Here is a 22,962-nt window from a genome sequence, read left to right as displayed (position 1 = left end):
CTTAACTACAAATGCCAAAAAACTTTTACATAGGGCAACAATTCGAAAAAGAATGCACTGACAAGCTGAGAAAGCCCGTCCATATCTCACCATGTCAGACAGAAGCGCTTTGAAGTTTTGTATAGCTTCTTCCCGTTTGTGCTGCTCACGTTCTCTATCAATTTCCTTGGTTTGCTCTGAACGAGCTTTCTGGACTTCCCTTTCTCGTTCACGCAAACTTGCTTCAATGCGAGCTTGTCTTTCCAGCTCCTTTTCTTTTTCAGAATCTAAATTCTGAAATGTAAGAACAAACTTTTCTCAATAAAACAATACAACACCTTTCAGATATTCACTAGACAGGTAAGTAAATGAAAGTGTTATCAAACTAAAGGCATCTTGGAACAAAATACTTAAGTGATTTGAGATCTATGGATTATAAAATTTTGCTTCAACAGCTATATTGGAGCAGTATAGGGTTTATACGGGGGAAAGAGAAGCTTAGTCACAATGCTGATCACAAACTCTTCTCAGGAGCACATTTCTTGTGTACAGTGACAAAGTGAATAATGGGGTGGCGGGGTAGAGTGGTATGACTGTTTGTTAGCCCAGTTTTACATTCTCAACCACTAATTGCCTGGAGGAGAAAGGTAGGAATACTGGATTAAGAGAGAAGAACCAGTGAAGGAACTGTATGCATCATCTATATTCCTGAAGGAAGCTCAGCTGATAAAAAAAGCATCACAGCAAAGGAAACTCTGTCATCCTGGTAGTAAGTAATCAACGTGGTTTCTGTATTTTCTGAAGTTTTACAGCCATTTTTATAATCAATGGCTTTACAGGAGTCTCTGCCTTTCTTGCTCTGCTGGACAAATTCTCCCAAATATTGTGTGTGTATGCACACATGCATACACACACCATGAACATCTGCAGCAGCAGCACCACCAGAGATAGTACTCCTAAGTTTCAAGCTGTTATTCTGAGGTACTTCTACAAATAACTATAGTATAGAATTTTTAGTATGCAACTAGAGCACATTAGTCTATCTTCTACTCAGTTACTTCACACATTAACAGCAATGCAACCAGAACATCCTAAGTTATACTTCCAAATGTCCGATGCATACCTTAGCTATTTTTTCTATGTACTGTTTGAAAAGGTCCTCCCTCTGTGAAGAGCTATCCACTGCTTTGTAACGGGGGTCAGTCTCTACTTTGTCCTTCACTTTGCTCCAGCGAGACTGACTGTCCAGGTGGTGATTAGCCAGTAGTTCAAAGAAGTCCATTTTGATCTGTTTTACAGACAGAAACAGAAAGACAATACTTGAGAAAGATATTTTGATACCCAACAGTTTGCTCTTACGAAAAAAGGAGTCAACTTACCTCCAACAGAGGGAAGCATATTAATATTACATACCATTACAATTTAGAGAAATCACTAAAAATCTGAATTTAGACATAACCGCATCTAAAATTCACTTCCCCTTAGGACAATTTTGCTAAAGCAGATACATTAAGAAGATCTGCTACATCTAAGATGAACAATATTCTTTAAAGAATGATTCACCAATACAGTTTTTATTCTTTTTCTCCAATTTAAGCTTCTTTTTTGAGCTTTTATATATATATATATATCTCTCAAAGTAACAAGTTACTGACTGTACATTATAGCATTCTGCATATTAATACTACAGAAGCTATGCAGTTTTAAGCAGGGCTCTAGACAAATATTTATGGATTCATCATCCAAGTGTACAATGAACAGAGGTAAATATTTGGATCTGCTGATAAAGAGCAATCTCTTAAGATGGATCTAACCAATAAAGAATTACCCACATATGGTAATTAAGTAAATTACATTTAAGATGGATATGCAATATGCACATATATATAAAAGTTTCAGGAAATGTTTTAGTCTACTTTTCAATTGGAAATGGCACGTCAGCTCTCTGTCCATAACAGCAGGTATTGCAAAGGGCTGGCAGAGGATCAATCATATTACTTTTTTTATCTCAAGACAACTAGCAACATCGTTTTCATCCAAACTCCCAGAACCAGCAGTTGCAAGAGCAACTCCTGTGGCTCTATTACATCTCTTTTTTCTGGGGTAGATGATCTCCCTGTTCCTGCTGCACTTTAGGTCCTAGGTATTTTGTCCTTTTTATTTTCTTAGAAGTCTGGTTTGGCATTTAAGCCTCCATCTCTCCGAAGCAGAGAGGTGAGGGGCTGGTTCGCCTCACTCGCTGAGTGCCAGGGAATGACTCTAGGGACTCCACATGCAAGGTGAAGCATGCTGCCTTCACAGCATCCCAAACCCTGCTGGTCCACAAAACAAAATCCATCTTTATTGCGCACTAATTAAAAAAAACAACCAACAGCCTAGGAGAAAGGTTGGCCATTCATTTTTTGCTACTTATCTCCTCATCCTTTTAAAAAAAAGAAAACTACCAAAAGCAGTTTAGCTCCAAACCACTGAGGTTCGTAAGGGAAGCGAGCAGATGGACAGGCGAACAAACTCTGGCTTGCCAGAGAACTGTCACATCCCGATTTTCTAAAAGTGTGTTTAGTCACAGAATATAAGAATGAAATGAAGATCAGAACCAACGTTCTGCAGGCTTGCCCACCGACAATTTTAGGTCTTCACAATATTCACATATAAACTTAAAAGGCTTTATAGGCTTTTTTCTTTACTATCTCAACAGAGAGATTAAGATAGTAAACAGAGATTAGAAAACAACTGGTTAGTGCCAGTGTTAAGTTGTTCTACATCTACAGCACGATCACTTTTTCTTAAAGTAGCTGAACAAAATGCTAAGCAAACCGTTTATTCATTGTAAAATTAAGACTGTTGTTTCAAAACATCTTAAAACATGCATGCAGTATTGAAAATATGAAGCTTTCTAAGCCATGGCATTAGAAATATTTGTTAAAAATCAAACAATTCCCAGACGTTACTACAGAAGTCTATAAAGTAAGGGTATCTCAAACTTTCAACAGAAGCGCTCTGCACAAGTTACATATGCATATATATCCCACCGGATAAAAACTGCATACCCGCAACACTGCTGGAAGCACCAGCTGCCACAAAACCCAAACCTAAGAAGAACACCACAACCTGCAGGAAGATGCTTCTGCAGGAGCCACCAGCAGCAGCCCCCCCTTGCTCCCTCAGCAGCCGTGCACTTGCTCACTACTGAGCTCCTGCACTACTGTACAGAGATGCCAGCTGGGCCATCTGCTGCTTCGCCAGCAACCGACTTAGCTGAAAACCAGGAGAGTAGAGCCAATTCCCTCCCAAGAAAAACGAATGACGCTTCCAGACCTTTAATGCTCTTAAAGCATGGGTTTAACTTCAGTCATCCACAATGGATACAGTACAAGTATTGAAATTTGGTTTTCAATTTAAAAAAAAAGAAAAAAAGACAAAAACTTCTCAAAAAATTGAGTAAAAAACATCTCACCAAGGAATAATCTTTTAAGATCACAGCTTTACTGTTGCGAGTTTAGTATATCTATACACAGTAACTAGCTCCACTAAGTAGAATATTATGTAAGAAAACTGTTAAGAGATCTTGATACAGGATAGATGACAGTCGAGACAGCCATCAGCACATTGGGCTGCAGGATGTTTGCAGCCGAACGTTTCCCTAAGTCTCCGTAAAGTGGGACATCAGGCTCCTCTGCTGGCACGGCTCATCTCGAGGATGTGGAACAATGCTGTGTCCTGGGACAGCACATCAGCAGCTTGGTCAGCATCACCAGCTCATCGTCCCTTTGCCGCTATCCTCAAACCCACACATACTTCCTCGTCTCTGTCACCTGAGAAGTATTAGTGTTGTATTTACTCACTGAAATTAGCCACGTGAATAAAAACAACGATCTGAAAAGCTGGCTGCTCCATCACCATCCGATAAGCCGTAACTCCATGAAGCAAAATCAAAACATTATATAATTTAAAACCCTTACGTTAAAGATTTCTGTAAAGTTGATCCTCCTTAAATAAAGATTTTGGACTTTTAAAACAGACTGAGAAAGCTTCAGGTTAAATGCCTTAAATTTTCTTTTATGTTTTAAACACTTTCAAAATCAAAGGAAAATAAGACTGAAAATATTTCAGGTGTATTTAGAAGTCTTTTTTTTTTTTGGCAGTTAACACATTGCAGGTACAACTCTCATCACTTCACAAGGAAAAAAACTAAAAAAATGTAAAGTACCGGAACTGCGGGAGGCTAAAGTCACCACACAGAGATACCAATTCTTTCCTCACTAGGGAATCCCATAATATTTGCGTGTCAGTGATTGACAGCTGTCAGACTGAACTGATTGACAGGCCGCACAGCACATAACTGTAAAGTCTATCCACTTGTTATAAAACAGAATACATAAAATGGTTACAAAAGGCTTTGGAGAAAAAAAACATTATTTCAAAAGCAAAACAAACACAATCTCTCTTCTTTTAACTTTTCAATTTTAGAACAATCATGCAACAACATAACAAATATTTACTTTTTTTAAAGTCTTCAACTGCACTATTAAGCTGCAAGAATGCTTTAAAATTCCATATTAATAATCAAAATGTAGTATGTAAAAGTCTAGTTTTGAAGTACATCAGTTCTCCTCTGAAAGCACAATCATTTATTGAAAATATCAGCAATAACTCAACATTTGAAAAAAATCAAGTACAGAATCAGATCAGGTCAGACTACCTAGATTAAAAAAAATATGCAAAACTTATTCAATAACAAATTTGTCACCAAATCTAACCTCTTATTCAGCATTCTTCTCTTCTGTAAGCATTCTTAGTAGGTGAAATTTGCAATAACTTTATACTACAAAATAAATAGTGCAGACTTTAAAATGTCAAAAATGATTAGGCTTTAGAGGTTATTTTCTCCATTCACACAACACACAGGGACATTTAAGTAAGTGGCTGCGTATTTTGATGATAACATTTGATGCCACCTCCATAGTAGCCTGCTTCCCCAGTGGTGAAAGCCTGCTCCCTGCTATTGACAATACAGTCAAATGACATTTGGAATTCATTAAACTTTAATAGCTGACCTTTAATTCTAATAAGCAGCAGTTTATACGTAAGATATATTTACTGAAAGATTAAAAAGTCACTAAAGTGCTAGCTTTTAGATGGAAAGAGAAGATACAGAAGCTGTTTGAAATTTAAACGGTGTATCCTACAGAGAATTTCAAGTTCTTACAGCCTCCACTGAGAGAACAGAGAGGTAATGGCCAGTTCTGCGGTTTCCAGCCAAACAGGACAAGAATCCTTTTCCTTTTAATGCTTCAGGATAATATAACTTAAAAAAAATAATTAAAAAAAAATAAAAATCAGGCATTATTCCAGATAAGAATATAGTGTTACTTGCTTAGGTAAACAAAACAACCAAAAAAGTGTGATTATTTAAGTAAACTCAGCTTCACAAATAAATCTAAGTTCAATTCTATGTACTCTAAAAGTCAGTATACCTGCAAACTTAAAATAGTTAGTTCAAAAGACCAAGGGGACATCAGTGAAGTGTTTACATTGTAAAACCTCTATGGAAAGAGAAGGACCGTGTCTCAGAGAAGGCACACTGGAAACCAAGCACTGTCTTTGTCCCATCTCACTCAAACTCACACCATTCACACTGCTGGAACTAAAAAAGTTACCTTACCTTCTCACCTCTGGTCTTCGAATCTTCTTTTTCCTTCTTTCTTGCCGCTGTGATAAACTCATTAAACAAGGCCTCTCGATCTTTCATCTTTTCAATTGCCTTGAATCTCGAGTCTTTAGCATGCTTGGCTGCAAATTCACTAAAAGTAGTTCTGCAACAAAATGGCAAGTGAACTCATTTGGCAGAGCTGTCTTTGCTGGGAAGCAGGTTCAGCAGAGAAATATTTCTTCTGCTAGAATACATGCCAGAGCACAATTTAAAAAAAATAAAAATGGCAACTTCCTATGGTCTCACTATAGAGATGTTTGATCAATGAACTATATAGAAAGCAGTCAGGTTTAGGCACACACATGAAAGGTACTGTTAGAGACTTACAGGGTTTTTTTTGTTTATTTGTTTGAATACAGCTACCTGCAGAAATTGCAGGTATAGGAAGACAGATTACAATGCAACCAGAAGAAGAAATGAAAAAAACTCAGTTGTCTACAAAAAAAAATATCTTCTTTTTTGTGGGTTAGCAGTTCAGCCACCAGTCTGTCCAGGTATTTCACAGCTGTGAAACTGAAAATTTTACGTGCATTCACTTGCAGCCAAACCATGCTAAGAGTTCACCAAGAAAATAATCTTTTGGTATTAGTCACAATAAAACACTGGCTGAATCAATTTTTCCTCCTACAGTGAACATTGTATAGCCTAATCTTAAAACGCACGGAGCTGAAAATATTTTAAACACTATGGGCAGATGCAGCAATACTGGGCTTTGAACCCGTTATCCCCACAGCATTTCCCTGACCGTTCTCTCACCTCCAGGGCCAGATTCCAATCTGTGCAGTAGATATAGTACTGCCACTTACCTCGAAAAAAACCACTACTGTGCTTTTTCCAAGCTCTGATGCAAATCTGGCCCCAAGAATACGTGAGACACTTATAATCATACGAATGTTTTCATCACAGCATGGAAATAATTAGACTTGGAAAATCCAGCCTACTGTTGCTGTAGGGTAAATTGAAACAAGAAGAGAATTTGGCAGCTTATTCAAAAAGATTAGAAAGTGAATGTACAGCTATATTGAAGAACAAGAGCTGTTTAAGTGAAGTGGAACACAAACTCTTGGGCATGTTGGACTGAGATAGATGATAAAAAACCAGTCTGGCACTCACAGAAGTACAGCAATATCTTTAGACAAACACTGAAACCAGAAGACAAAGGATAAGATTAAACAAGACAGTATTTCAGCTGGAACTCCTTCCCACCCCAACCCGTAATGAGATCAGAGTCAGTCCCAATATGACACATTGGAGATATCTTGGAAGTTGAGGATACTAAAGCTAACATAATAGTCCATGTTAATCTCTGAATTATATATTAAACTTATTACTGATGAACTTTTTCTTAAAACATTTCCATGCCTCCATTCTTCCCAGCCTACTACTGTTGAAACTGCTACCCTTATTAAATGAGAATTAATCAGATTTGAAGTAATTAAAGTTAACATAACACTAGCTTCCACCAGATTTCCAAAACGGGTCACTGAAAAAAAAAATTAAGCTGAAGTGAAACAAATGAGTTGTTATTTCACTGTAAAAGAATTAACGCCAGATAAGCCAAGAGATGCTGCAAGAGAATGCTTTAGAGCTCATCTGGTGCATAAGCACATACTTCATGAACTCTATGTGAGAAAGCTGTGAAACAAACAATTCTAGCAATAAAATCTTGAATGTTAGTACATGCACTGTGAACACCTCGCTATTATCACTGCAAGGTCTGAATGTGAGGGGTATGTAATAATTTCTATATTAAAGACACCAGAACATTCTATCATATGAACACACTTTATAACCAGAAAAACATCCCTTCAGCCCCCTCCAGACTAGAAGAAACCTCCCTGGTACTTCTCTATGACTATTTATATTCTTAAGAAGAAACAAGGTTATTAAAGAAACCTTGTGGTGGATCATGAGGCCTTTCTCACAATCCGGACAGCATGCTGGGGATTTCTTCAAAATGACTTAAAACATATATATCATTATAAATCACAAGTTCTACCATTTCATGGATTAGGCAAATACAAGCAGCCAAAAGAAGATTTCAACAATATCTGATGATTTTTCTACTCTTTGCCCATTTTGAAAGAGGTTAATCTAGCTAATACCACCCAACATACCTCGTTCTAATAGAGCTTACGCATACAAAAAAACAAAAGAAGCTCCTACCTTGGATTAATCTTTGCTTCTTCCATCATTTTCTTGAAATCCTCCTTGGCCTGCATTATTTTGTTTTTCTTCTCCTTGCGCTCTTCTTCTGCTCGGGTTTTCACATACTGATCAAATACCTACAGAAACACCAGTCACCAACATAAAACACAAAAACCTGAAGCCACATAAGCTCTAGGCAAGAGGGAGGAAAAATCACATTTCCTTCGTCCTACTTCCTTTCCTCCCACCACACAACCAACAAAGATGAAGTAGAAAGAAGGGTTAGGGACTCTTTCTATTTGAATATGCAAATTACCCCAATCTGCTGAACACGTAGTATATTGTATCTAAACACATAATCTGAGACCTTCAAAGAAATTTCTTACACATTCACATTATGTCAACATTTTTCTGGGTCATATGTTTAAGACAGCAGACACTTCCTGTATTCTTGAAGTTTTCATTTCCCTATATCCATTTGAAGAAAAGCTTCTGGAGTGAGAACTTGCTTAACAATAAAAATGCGCTTTAGTTTTTCCCCCAACCACTTTTTTTTTTTTTTTAATAAATAGATAGAGTATTCATTATGCCAATATTTCAAAAAGAGATGCTGATGATTCTCACCATTTCATTCTGGTTTGGGGAGCTCTCTGTATGCATACAACTTTCACTGTGTTAAAATATTAGATCTTCCAACCACAGGAAAAATAGAAACTATCAACTCACTTCTTTTCTTGTTGGCTTCTTCCATTTCCAGACAAACCCTAATCATAACAAAAATCCCTTGCAACACTGATTAATCTGGAAGGTTAGCAGGAACAAAAATAGCAGACTGAGGATTTAGATAAAGCCTGTAGTAGCTGTGTCTGGATGGGGAGTGAATTTGACTTCTCTTTTACCTGTTTTCTTTCTTTCGGGTTGAGAAGTAAGTAACGCGGATCAAAAACTATCTTGTGTAGCTCTTTCTCCCATGTTGAAAAAGCAGAGACCTTTAATTAAAAAAAGTCAGATTTTAACTAGTGGTTAAGTTTCCTCAAATATAAAGAAGTTGTCCTATAGTTTTCAAGCAAAACTGCACATCTGATGAAAAGAGGGAAACAAACTCATCTTGAAATTTTCATCACCAATAGATGATGGAAGCTGCCATAGCAAGTTTTAACACTAACTGGCTCTGAAAACTTCTAAATAATAACACATGCTTAATTACTACCACTGTGTGACATTTTAAAAAACAGTAAGTACATCAGAAGAAAGCCTTGAGATTCTACGTTCTCATATCGCATAACTGCTCTATATCTTTTCTAAACATTATGAGTGTAACAGTTCTGCTACAAAAGATTGATTTAAACATGTTCGAGCTCATCTTAAACAAGCTTTATTAAAACGAACCCATGAAATCCAGTTATTGAAACTAAATGAAAGCTGCACAGGCAGCTGGAACCACTTCAATTTTTTAAAGTTACTGTATAAATTTACATTCTAACAGCCTAATTTACCTATAAAAACTGATTGGTATCAAGCAGATTTCAAATTTAGTTAACTAAAAGCAAAAAGTCTCCCATTTAAGGATAAGAATGTACAGACTACAACAGAACTTACTGTTTTTCTCATGTAGGAACATTTCCAAAAACATTATGGATGTGTCCAGTTTGTGTGTCCTATTTATTTTCAATAGCAGCTTTCAATTAGGTAATTACTTAACTTGGGGAAAAAAAGTTAAAAAAAAATTCTGTGTTGATACTGTTTAATTTCAGTTACTTAGTAATCAAAATTTTGCTATAATTATAACATTCTTTGAAATATGGAGTCTTGTACCAAAGGCACCCATTAATCAGAGGAAGGATGAGATTGTTTTCCTTATATAAAGCACCACAGGTTCTGAATTTGCTAAGAGTTGAGACCTCTGCCTGAACCTCCCCTCCCTCTCTCCCTGCTTCTCACACACACACACACAGATTTCTCTGACCCCTCTTTCTAGAAGCATGTCCTTGAACTGTTTCATCCGAGCCTCCAGAGGGACAATGGCTCTCTCTCGAGCAGCTTTAATTTCAGCTTCCATAGCAGCCTCCTTCTCTGAATCAATATCTTTGTTATCATCTTTCCTGAAAAAAATTAAACATACAGTATAACTTGAGAATTAATGTCAACCCTGTAGTTTAGAAATTGAACTACACCAGGACAGAATGGATATAACCCATTACTTCAGAAGCATAGGCTTACAAATCATGAAAGCTGTTCTTTGAGACCTGGATATGAATGCTTTCATATTGAAAGAACTCAAGAACCAAGGTATTCTCAATAACTTCAGTGCCAACAAATGACTCCAAGAAGTTAGCACGTTCTGGTTGTATTCAATGGTCTCACCAGATGTACAACAGTTTTCACATTAACTGCATTAATTTTCTTATCTCCTGTTCAAGACCATGAGGCCCTGTGAAAAGACTATGGCTAAGGGAGTTAGTTCAAATTGAGAGTACCTTATAATCATTACAACAGAAAACGCTGTAACACAAAAGATACATTCAATCCAAAAAAGCGTTTCTGGAAAAACCCGAGCTGTTTGTTGATTTATGCTTACTAAGTGCAAATGCACTTCATCCCAAACAAACTCAAAGCCCTAACTGCTAACAACTTTATGATCATCCCTAAGAATACACCATAACAAATAAAATTGTAAAACTACTTTTAAAGCAGTGCATGTAAGTAACTCGGAGTGATGTATATTGCTCCCAATAGGCAAAACAGATAAAAAGATGTAAATGAAACTCTTAAACTTTTATAATAGAGTGAAAACAGAGTAATTATTAGGAAAACCTAGATGGCTGGATTTTTTGGCAACAAAATCTTGTGCGAAGAAATTAACAAGCTAGATAAACAAGCAACAGAAGCAAACTATTTCAGATAAAATGCACTCAAAATATTACTTGGATTCAGCAACTTATACCATTTATTCCCATTTCAAATGCTTTCCAAAGGAGATGTGATTTCCTCTATACATGAATTTCAGCTCAGAGAAGTATCGAATACTTGAGCTGCTAGAGTAAAACAGCAGAAAGTTGATGACTCTGTTCACCAATCCTATTAATTACTGTTCTCCTCTGCTGAATACAACAGTATACACACTGCTCAAATTAAAAACTTTACTTTATCTACACAGACTTAGTATTGAAAAAGCAAACTTACTTGCGCTTTTTAATTTTAATAGGCTCATCTTCATTTGCTTCCTCTGTAGATTCATGCTCTTCTCTAACTGTAACAGATTTCAGTAATACTTTACATTTTATATTTATGAAAAGTTTGTAATCTACAAATGAAGCCTTGTGCAAAAACAGAGGACAATGTGTGCAGCAATACTGTACTCTGACAAAGGAAGACATATGGTTTTCAGCCACTTTTGGAATAACACTATCAGAATTTGGTGGCAGGACTAACAGCCTTGCGGCCAGCTTTGGATTTAAAATGACAAACACTGACCTCTTATTTCAAGGGGAAAAAAACCTCAGGCTAAACAGTCTAATGAAGCACATTTGCATCTCCTGATTACCTACTTGCACTTTGCTCTCCTCCAACTACCAAGCCCACATGTCATCTCAGGATCATTTACTAGAACTCATGCCAGAAAGAAGTCTTATCTCAGCAGCCTTTTGAATGTTCTCTGCTCTTGGCAGCTCTTTCCAAACCTGTATTCCAGTTGACGTTCTCTAAGTTAAATCCTCTTCTGTGAGAGCCCATTGGTACATTATGATTAATCTTTTCTGGCCCCCAAATTCCTCTTGCTTATAAAACAAAGAGAGTCCCTTTTTTTAGTCAGTAAAAACTGTGGGTTTTTTCAGCCTGTTGGCATTTAGAAAAAAAATTAACCTTGTTAGTATCTACTTTCTTCAATAGGCTATTTTTTTCGAAAGGACTATGAATGTGCATTCCCACCAGCATTCTTAAATTCTGAAACTATATACATTTTTCAATATGTCTTTATGTTTCTCTCACTTATTTAAACGTTACTAGCTTTGGAAATCAACACAAAATAAGTGATAAGTCTGAATATAATTTAAGAAGGCAGTAAGACTGCTCTTACTAAGTTTTTTTCCTTCTTCCATTCCTTTTTTGTGAGGAGGTTCTTGAATAATTTTGTCCACATCAGCTCTTCCAATTAGGTCATCTGGTCGGTCCCACATAGAAAGACGAGTGGTAGGGTTATAGAAGAAAACTCGCTCATCGCCAGTCCACACCACACACCTAGAAATTTAATAGTCAGACAGGAAGTCTTGTATTATCTTTGTCTTCATTCATTCTGTACACCTGTTACCATGTTCAAAGACTGAAGCAAGCATTAATGGTCACAGACAGATCCAGGTTCTACATACTGCACAACTACCAAACATTCCTACTGTCCAAATGGGATACTGAATTATTGCTTTTCTCTGCTAGCAGATTTGAAATGCAATTTTTAAAATATTATTTAAAATAATATTTAAAATATTATCAGGAGCTGCAGTATACTCAGTTCTTCTCTAAAAATATGTTTTAGACAGCTGAATCAGATTTTGGGATAAAAAGTACCTCATCTCTTCAATGCCCTGCAAAATATCAGAAAAAGCAACCTAATGATCTTGCTAGAATTTTATAAATGGCAGGATGAAAGAACTGCAGAGATCATTTGAAAAGAGACAGTTTTAAATATCAAACATTAATAAAAAAGCATCGATGGCTAAATTGCAAAAATTAAAACCACGTCCCTTTCCCATCACTAAGATTTTTACCGTGGTCTTCCAAACACACAAAGATGATTTACACGTATTACAGCAAGAGTAACCTCATCATGACATTATACACAGAGGCACCTGATGAGTATCCACGCCAAGTAAAAAACAAAAGGATTGTTTTGGCCAGCAGCTGCACCCATTTGTTGCCCAAGGCATAAGGGCAAAAGAAGTCCAAGATTATTTTTTTTTTTTTTTTTTGGCCAGTATTTCCTACCAGATCAGAAGGAATCAGTGGCAGATGAAGGGGGCTGGGATATGACATCTATACTGGTAAGGCACCACATAGGACTGCAGTTAGCGTGTGGTAGAAAGGCTATACACACACCACTGAACATCATGAGTACCGGCACAGCGTGAACAGCATTGCCTGGAGGAATCCAACATTATCTGAGACAGAAGCATACCAAGAACAAGATCTATACACACTATTACTGTTCTAACTATCCAGTAACCTTTCCTGGCTACGGGAAATCATGTCTCAGTCCTGCAGTAGGAGGCCACAGGGGAAACTGTTACCTACCATGGGGTTCCTGGAATAGGAGTGGTTGCAACTGGCTTGGCCTTCTGAGCTGCTTTTTCTTCTTCAGTCATTTCTTCCTCTTTTGGCTCCTCAAGGAAAAAAAAAAAAGTTAAAGGATTCAAGCAATGACCACTAGCTAATTATTTATTATAAAGTATCTAACTTGTTTTAAAGAAGAAAATGTATTTTGAAACAATGCTAATAAAAAGCTCACAATTACACTTCATCCATGCTTAAAACAGAAGCATTGGAATTTCAACAGTAACTGCTACTCAAAACTCAGAAAACATCTAAGTGTTTACTAACTTTTGACTTCATTGAAACCTTATTTAAATGCCTTCCTAGATCTGCACGAATTCTTGAATCAAGGACTAAATACAGGGGCAAGGGTGTAGTTTCTCACAAAGAAATTTTTATTTATTCTTAAAATTAATTTACTTGAAAATGAGACACGGAATGTGAAACAGTCAAAAATCTGCAATAACCTTTGTAGCAGAAATAAGCAAACTAGCAACTACCTCAAAAGTGAACAGGGTAGAGTGGTAATAAAAACCAGCAACTGAATTCTGTGCTTTTGCCTACTAAGCTACACTGAAGTTCACAGACATCAGTATAAAAGCTTTAATTTTTATTCAAACACTTTAGCATCTTAAAGAGCTATGCTTTCTCAGCATGACAAAATGCCTTACAAGAAAAAAGTTAATTTTGTTTACCGCAACGTAAACACTACAGACATTTTCAAGGACAGGTGTTACGAACAGACTAAACTTATCAGTTACAGCACATGGAGATCGTGTAAGCTTTGTTTCAAAACTGTTCAAAATAAGGAAGTAAAGAAACTGAGAAAAAGCTATTAATTTAAAGATTTCAAACATTCAGGACAAGTTTCATTTTTCTGAACACCTTAAAATCAGTGAGAGAACATCATGTCTATGTAATTAGCTAATTTTTTTTTCCATGTTCTTACTAACTTCTTAACTCACATGCTCTGTATTTTTAAGTGTCCTTTTTTCCTTTTGTGAAAAAAACAATTAAAAAAGGAAAAAAAAAAACCCAAAAAACCTATGAGCCCAAAAAGGAAGGCTTTCAAAAATCAGCCCAGGAATTTAAGAACTCAAATTACTAACCGTGTCTCCTGTCAATATGCCTGGTCTACAGATGCATCCACACCTGTAGGATGTAGAATTCAATATGGTGATAATGACTATTTGGTTGCAATGTCTTTTACCTCCTTTATAAGTTCTTTTATAGGTTCTTCTTTTGGCTCTTCTTCTTCTGTCTCCATTGGTAAAGGCTCCTCTGTAGGTTCTTTGATTGGCTCTTTAATCTTCTCTTCCATTTTTTCTAAATAAAGACAGAATTTTCCTTAGTATTATTAAGAAACCATTATAAAACAACAAATTTATTTTTATCAGTATGATTTTCCAAGCACAACAGCAAAACAAAACTTATTTTTAATGTATTTTCACTGCTTTCTGTCCTCCTTGGGCTTTACGGTGTCTGCTTATAAAGATGTGATTATCTCCTGTACCAAGATGTACTTGGGACTGGAAAAAAAATTAAAAAAATATTAAAAAGCTAACTAAACTGTACCAACAGAAATTGCTGAAATGCCAATAAATGTATCAAACAACAGTTGCAACCAACAGTGCAACACTGAAGTTGACTTTCAGATTTGAAATGCTGTTGACAAAAAAAAAAGAGAAAATTCATGCAGAATCATCTGAGGATTGCTCTGCATCCATTTAAAAAATTATAAAATGGATTAGCTTTACTCAGCAAAATTGATATTTGCTGTCTTAGATGTTTTCACCTCAGTAAAAAGAAGACATTATTTAAAACTGAATTATTAGAAAGATGGGTATTAAACTAACTAACTGTAAGTGTTCTGAATTTGTCTAAACTAAGATTTCTTATAACTGAAAAATTCAGCAGACAATAAAAGGAAGAACTATTTGGGTCCGACTGGATTTGTTTTCTGAAAAGACTTTATAAACTGAATAAAAGCCACAGGATTTTTACCCCTTCTTCCTTATTTATGATACAAGAACAATTTCCCTCCAATATAACACCACCCATGGATATAACATGGATTCAAATAGATACAAGTCACAGAATATGACCAGAATACAACTTACGGATGTGGACAGGGGAAGGTAATTTATTTTTTCCTCATATTCCAAACCCGTTTATATACTTAGTTTATGAAGATCTGAAATTTAGCATTTCAGTGATCTTCATTCTCTCCTGGTTTACAGTCTTTAGAATAACTGAATTTTCCCCTCACTTTCTATCTTTCTGCAATTGGGATCTTCTCAAACACCTAAGTATGTAAAGTACTTACTTTCTACTGGAGTGGAAACATGCATTTACCCAAGTGTCTACAGAAGCCACTCTAGAACCAAATACTCTTACAGTACAGTGGGAAACAAAGAAACAAAAACTTTCAGTCTCAAGACCCACCCAAATGGATACTTATAACCAGGATTTAAAAATATTCTTCAGGGAAATAAGGGATTAGAAACATTCTCGTTCACGTTTTCCAACACAACTGTTAACGGTCTAAGCAATTTTGCCTAGTATACAGCTGCATTTAAAAAAAAGTACCTTTTTCTTTCAGTTCTTGGGGTTTTTCCCATGTTGACTCCAAAGTTCTATTGTTATAATAGTAAGTCTTTCCATCTGCTGTTTTGTACTCTGTCCACTCAGAGACTGCTGTTGCTCCAGCCAACGTAGCAGGTGAAGCAGCAATAGCAACCTGAGGATGGATCATAGGTACAATGGGAGGGGCCATGCCTGGCAAGACACCTGTATAAAGAAGAAAAAAAAAAGAAAAAAGAAAAAAAGAAAAAAAAGGAAAAAGGAAAGAAAACAGTAAGTGACAATGAAGTACCTAAGAACCAAAACCTAGCACTTCACTGTTTACAGTAAAACTTAAGTTACAAATAATCAACCTATATAAATACAGTTTTCAAAATTAAATTGGAAAGCAATGCATTGTTACTCAATTTCCTTCCTGTGTTTTACAATCAGTAATGCCCATATTACCAGGCAAATTAGATAGCTTTTTATTTTGAGTAATGTGTAATTCTGCACAGCACGAAGCTTGTTAGTTTTTAGACATTTGCTTTAATACTTCAAAATTAAGTCCTCTATCAAAAAAGTCTTTATTAGATCTCTATAGCAAATAATTTTTTTTAAAATCTACCCCACTGTTTAATTATGCTGTCATTTTAAGAGATATTCCTATTGCTCTTGAAAAAAGACAACAGTGGCTTGAATTTGAGCCATATAATACGAAGCAGAACTCTGATAGTCTTAAATCCTGACTTAAAGTTAACATTAATTCAGAGCCTTGGATAAAAACTTATGAGACTGAAATAATTTCAGATTGTGCAATGGTTTTGTTTAATACTGCAGATTGATTGGAAAAAACATTTTATTCACATCCTAAAGCAAAATGGCAAGTAAATAGCCAAAGATAAGCCAGAATGCTACATTTTCCTATTATTTCTCTACTCATCCCAACAAAATGGATATACTGAACATATTTTGAATGACAAGTTCTAGAAAAACAAATTGAATAGGACTAGAACTACAAGATTGTAATTTTGAGCCTTTAACGTTTATAGGAAAAAGTCTATAATTTTAAATAGTGGAAAAGCACGCATTACACATTGCCATAAAGTATTCTCAGTAAGCAACTTTTCTTAAATCCACAGTTTGAAAAATGAAAATTTATACTAAGACGCACATACACGCACACCAACATGCGAGCACAATCATGTCACTATACACGTGGAAGTAGGAAAAACGAAAATCCACACACAAGAAACTAATAACTAAGAAGTATGGGCATGAAGAGATTCACAGTTATTACAGAACTCAATGATTACAGAAAACTGTACTGGATTATTTGCATAAGATAAGCTAACACTAACAGTTATTTGGGAAAGTTATCTCCTGGCCAGATATGATATTTGCATTTATACTGGTTTTGAAAATAAAGTATATATATATTCATTCAATTGGGGAAGCAAATAAATAAATAAAGGATAAACAACAACATTCACTACCATGCCAACTTACAGACAAAACGAACTAAGATGGTTTTGAAAATTACCGGTCTTGGTGGTAGCGACTGTCTTTACATACGGGCAGCTGACTATTTGCATCATTGCTACACCTGTAAAATGGATAAGCAAGCATGTTGGAAAGCTGCCATTGTATGTCAGCTACCACTGGGAGTCTGGATGCTACAGATTTCCTGCTACAATTTGGAATGCCATTTTCAGCTGGCAAAGAGAAAGCCTCCCAGCAAGAAAATGTGAATTATTTTTGCTCCAACATTTTATGCCAGATCAAATATAAAACTAATTTTAAGCTGCAGCAACAGTTTCTACCTACATTAAACCAGCTGTTTAGCAAATAATTGGGATATCATTAAAAAGAAAAAAGTTATTTCAATGAAGACTCAGGGGTTTAAGTTCATTCAAGGGGGAACTTGGCTCTCCTTGGAGGGCATTACCATGGGAAAATACTCTACTAAAGGTGCTGTTTTCCACTGACAGCCTCTGCTCAGACAGATCCATCAGGGGAGCAGCAACGAAGTGAAACTAACGGTCTTTGCTATTTTCAGTCTGCTGCAGCATTTAGAAGGCGGTGGTAAGAGTAGAAGCACAGATTTAAACTAGTCAGACTATCAAGGTGTGGGAGGGTGAAAGCCAAGTTCAACCCAGAGGGAAAGCTCAGGTTATGAGGGTCATTACAGAAAGGCTGGAGGTGGAAGGGGGCGGGGGATGGATAAAAGCAATGAAGCTGCAAACAGAGGTACACAAAGCTGCACTAGGTCAGTGGCAGCGACCATTTTCTTTATTTTTCATTATCAAGAATGTCATGAGCTGAAAAATGCTCTAAAAGCAGCATAACTAGCCCTCAAAAAGGTAGCATCATGCACTGTTCTGCCCTCCAGCTCATTAAGAAATGACATAGAAAGGCCAAAAAAGGAAAACATCTCATCCTCCTCAATTAGACACAAAATTCAGTAGGATATTAGTCAGGGGTAAGGGGAACACATTTCAAAAAACCTTCATTTTAGGGTGCAGAAGGAAACTGTAGAAGTTCTCTCTACGTTGGTCCAGTCTGGACACTCAGAAACTGAAATACTGCAGAAACTTCCCCTTAAATGGTTTGAATTCCATCATCTGAGGTTGGAAATTCTCCCAGCGCGAAGTGAAATTAAACCCCTGTGTTTATAACCAAAGTAATTTCTGTTTTTCTTCATTAGAGATCTAGTATGGAAAGCATACAAAAATACGGCCAATTTAATTTAAAAAAATTTTGTGAGAAGACAGAATTGTAATGTTCTTTAACAATAATTTCAATGAAAGAATCCAAAACTAGTTTTATTAAAAAAAAGTATGAATTGAGACACAAAAAACATTGAATCAAACAGCACTGAATGAAGTGTTTGTCTAATTTTTTGGGGGGGGGGGCGGAATTCATGTTATGTACTTGAAAATGAATCTGAAAATTCGTTTTGTTAAGGAAGTTACAGCATGTCTTAAAACTGGGTCAGTATAAATAATGCCATCTGCGGGATCACTGAAATTAGAGACACTGCAGCGCAGATAAGACTTAGCAAATACCCAAGCTGTTTCCTCTGCCAAGTTCATTCTCAAACATACAACTAAGTTTTAATATATGAATTAAGAGAAAGCAGACTTACTTTTTAAGATCTGAGATTATGAGATATCACTAATCAACTCTTCCATTGTTCCGTCTTACTACAGTATAATACAGAGATTAACTTTGCCGTCATTTGACAATGGTATTGTTCAGCTCTGCCTCTGTAACTTGAAAGCAATCTGGCTGATATTATACCTAGTGCTGAAAGCCCCAAACATCTACACGTTAAAACTTTTCCAGCCTTTTTGACTTCACCTTATACTGCCATGAAGTAATTTTGACTTCTCTTTTGCTTCTTATTACTGTAAAATATTCTAAAGGTTTCCTTTTCTTTTAGAGTGTTTATAAACTACTGCAACCAACTCAAGTCAGAATTAGCTGAAAAAAGTAGACTAATTTTATTCTGTAATCAAGCCAAACAACAAATTAGACTCGTTAGTGGAAGCGGGCACTTCACTGCTAGGTATCCTTCCTATGTATTATGGGTTCCACCCAAAAGGCTCATCTCACTGTGGGAACACAAGAGGCCAGATCTAAGATTTGCTATGAGGAAAGTTCTGAAAAAAGAGACTTTTCAAAAATGAGTTTAAGAAGAAGATTGATGTTCTTGCTCTGCCTTTCCTTCTGTATTGCACTACTCACAAAACTTTTTGACTGAGAGCTTACAAAAGAAACCAACCTAAGCACAGACCCCAGTGTATCCATTTTCACTGGTACTCTTCTCTACTGCCTTGACCATCCACATTTTACCTGACAGTTCACACTTCCATAGAGGATCATATCCTTCAAAGGTATGTAAGGACCCTTCACTCTATGCTGATCCCTTGCTGGCAATGTCAGAAACTGCAGTTAAGAACATTCAGCTGACCACCTTTAAGGCTTAACCCTTTTTATTGCTCTTCTAAACCTCACAAAATTTACAGACATCAGAATTCTCCCTCTATCCTTTATCCACTTTTTTGTTCAGCCTTGAATATCATGTTCAGAATAGTATTTGTTTCCCATGTTAAAACAAGTACTACACTGCGATTTCCTTTTCAAGCAAACTGCAGATTAAAGTAGCTTCGCCCAGTTATTTTAGAAGACTATCCTAAAAGCAGAGGCAACTAAAAGTTGGTCCTCTCTTCTAGTTAGCAGAACTAATACCCATTTTAACTACTTTGATGCTTATATCCTTTATCAAAGAAGTGTTCTAAAGGATTATTTTTCATCCAACCTATTTGATGGAACGTAAAGGCCTCCATATGTACTGGATCGACGTATTAAAATGACAGCAGGAAAGAAGTCACCTCACTCAGCTTGTACAAAGAATCAAAAACATGAGGATGCTGCTCGGAGCCACTGCTTTGTAATTCTGAATCAGAAACTAACTTGTATCCAATACAACTGCAGTCTCAAACCTTCCTTTGCAGCAGAAAATCATCAGCTCTTGGTATATACTTAATGCTATCGTACACTGAAAAAACCCATCAATTACTTTTGTACTAGAACAGGAACTCGGTTGTATCCATGCAAACTGAAACATGGCATTTAAGCAACGACTGGCTTTAGCAATCTCTTAGTAGGACCTCTGCAGCAATTAAATAGCAGTTGAGTCCAAAATTTTGCCAGCCTAAAATTACTTCCTTAAGTATCTAAATATTTTATGAAAACTTAAGAAAATATTATTTACCCAGGAACCAGTATGCTGCCATCTAAGATTTCCTCTCAATGGTCTTTACATCTAAAGCCTATGAATAATACCCTAGCATCTTGAATGCCTTCATTATGGTTCCTCGGTTTAAACCTCAGCAGTTTGCATATACATTCAGCATCATACTTGATAGCTGCAAACCAAAAGAACTGGAAATGCCTAGCATCATTCAGGGGCAATGCATTTGAAGGGTAATTTTTCCTGCTCATAAATACATTCTTTTCTTTTAATTTCTTTGGGCTATAATCCAAATCCTAATAAATATTTATGCACAAAACTTAAAGTTTAAATCAAGCAAGTAGAAAAAATTACAGCAACATGGCAATTAGTAAAATATAGTGCTACAATATTCTCAGTCACATAGGGATTCCGCCCAGAAACTTTTTTTTTTTAAACAGGATGACAAAAAAGACATGTGCCATGAGTTTAAGTAGTGTTATATTTTCCTATCATCCAAAAGAAAAAGGTTTACATGTTTAAATGCAGCTGTTTTCTAATATGTATATCAAAGAACTAGAAGTAAAAAAAATTTCATGTTCTTTGTTAATTAAAGTCTGTCTGCTAACCCTGAATTCTTTCGAAAATACTCTGAGTGGAGAGGATTCAGGCAAGTTCCGTACACAGTGGACACATGAGTGCAAACAAATTGACAACATGGACATGTAGCGGACAAGACAATTACAGTTCGCCAATTTACCTGGAAGTGGAATAGGCATGCCAGGAAGGGGGACACGAAATGGAGGTACCATTACTGGTGGAAAAGCAGGAATTGCTGCAGTTGGTTGAGGTACTGCATGAGGAACTGCAGGAGGCAATGTCTGTGGGACTGGCTGGGGTACAGTCTGCACAGGTGTAGCAGAAGGAGCAGAGGTTGAAACACTGACTGATGGTGTGGCAACTGAAACACCCGAACTTGGGGTCTGGTCTTGTGTGGTAGGTGCTGATAAAAAAACACAAAGAACACCTTGTATCTTAGACACTACAATATATTTGCTGCAAACATACTGGCTCTCTGTTTCCCAACAGACTTCATATAAGCAGATATGCTTAGATATCATCGGCAGGAAGACACTCTTGGACAAAAAAACCCTTTGCCTTCTCTGTAACATTAAGTATTCACAAAGAAAGTAAATTTCAAATTTTACTTTGTCCCATTATTTACACCTAACAAGTCTCTATAGCAGTAGCAAGGGTGTATCAAAGGACAAACATAGCCTGAAATGAAATTCTACTCTGTATCCCTGTTCAGAAAAACAGAAAGGGAACATTTTCAAATGGAAAAAGGTTGTTCTTATGTTAAATAAACACAGGCTCTGCTTTTTAACAATAACGGCAGCAGCATGTGCTTGACAACCGTCTGTCTAAAAACTATGCTTGTTAAGCTGTGATCCAAGAATGGAAAAATGTCAATAAAAAAAGTGTAAATAAGCAAGGAAAAGGAAAGTACTTTTGCTCAGAAGCTGCAAGAATTTTCTTGGCCTTCAGTGCCTCCCAGTGGGAAAATACACCACTAGTGTTCAATTCTATAATCCTTGCAGCATCACTGAAATCAGCACTTAACTGAGAATAAATAGTGCTACCTATCAAAGCACTGGCAAACAGGAACTAGAGACGTGACTGATTAAAATCATTGGCCAGCCTTGCAAATTTACACTGTAAGATTTGGTGGAAGGCAGGAGGAATTGTTGTAAAAATGAGCTAAGGAAAAAAAAAAAAAAGGGAAACCACACCAACTTATGCACATATTATATATGGGCATACTGTGCATTTTCTTCACTATTTCATGACTACCAGAAGCATTCCTAATAACGTACCAGTATTAGCATATTTAAATAAAGGTTTTTGATCTGTTGTTAAGTGTTTCAGAAAGGGTGAAAGTCCTTAGCACTGCCTAAAATTTAGGGAAACAGAACAGACAGTCAGTATGTGATTTGTTTTAAGGCCTAAGTCAAATCAGTACCAGACGAGAATGAAGCTCAGCCAGAAGTCCCAGGTTGTTTTACAGGCCAAGTCTGAGAGTTATAAAATTATTTTAAATGATAGACTTTTATCACCTAGGCACAGACACCAACAGTAACAGTTCTTGAAAGCAAAGACAAAGTTTAGCAGGTAGAACAGGTAGAAGTGGAACAGATTCTCAGCGTTCGGTATCAGGAAATTTTGCTTCGGAGAGGGTGCATAAAGTACTATTCCAAAAGCAGGATCAGTTCTCAAAAGCCTGGCATTAGGCCAGAAGCTAACATTCATCTCCTACCTCATTCTTGTTACTCAGCAAAATGGTTCGAGTAGACCATATTTCAACAAAGCAGCTGAACACAGTACTAAGTTACCTTTCAAATTAAATAAAAAGCACTAAAATGCTTTGAGCAATACAAATTATTTGCTACTCCAGTGATCTGTCCTCTCCTCAGTGTTAACCCAAAGCAAATTTGAGGGCTACCTAATTTTGACTCCCTTT

General features: G+C 36.4%; 1 protein-coding gene across 7 annotated transcripts in view; it reads right to left on the bottom strand.

Annotated features, from left to right (window-relative positions):
- Window positions 1-22,962, bottom strand: part of TCERG1 (transcription elongation regulator 1) — a 34,571-nt gene that overhangs the window by 5,063 nt on the left and 6,546 nt on the right. For 3 of the 7 annotated variants that reach the window (XM_049829848.1, XM_049829844.1, XM_049829847.1), the window contains 13 exons: window positions 21,202-21,444; window positions 17,247-17,309; window positions 15,731-15,931; window positions 14,352-14,467; window positions 13,124-13,212; window positions 11,916-12,076; window positions 11,024-11,090; window positions 9,807-9,942; window positions 8,740-8,829; window positions 7,859-7,977; window positions 5,645-5,795; window positions 1,103-1,267; window positions 91-273 (listed from right to left, as the gene is read on the bottom strand). In XM_049829848.1, coding sequence (XP_049685805.1) covers window positions 91-273; window positions 1,103-1,267; window positions 5,645-5,795; window positions 7,859-7,977; window positions 8,740-8,829; window positions 9,807-9,942; window positions 11,024-11,090; window positions 11,916-12,076; window positions 13,124-13,212; window positions 14,352-14,467; window positions 15,731-15,931; window positions 17,247-17,309; window positions 21,202-21,444 — 1,784 coding nt within the window. The remainder of the gene's footprint in view (window positions 1-90; window positions 274-1,102; window positions 1,268-5,644; window positions 5,796-7,858; window positions 7,978-8,739; window positions 8,830-9,806; window positions 9,943-11,023; window positions 11,091-11,915; window positions 12,077-13,123; window positions 13,213-14,351; window positions 14,468-15,730; window positions 15,932-17,246; window positions 17,310-21,201; window positions 21,445-22,962) is intronic. The other 4 variants (XM_049829845.1, XM_049829846.1, XM_049829849.1 and 1 more) reach the window with 4 other exon arrangements.

Source organism: Accipiter gentilis, chromosome 26 (genome assembly GCF_929443795.1).
Source record: "Accipiter gentilis chromosome 26, bAccGen1.1, whole genome shotgun sequence".
Classification (NCBI taxonomy): Eukaryota; Metazoa; Chordata; class Aves; order Accipitriformes; family Accipitridae; genus Astur; species Astur gentilis.
The sequence above is the reverse complement of the archived record's forward strand: the minus strand, read 5'-3'. Positions and strand labels throughout refer to the sequence as shown.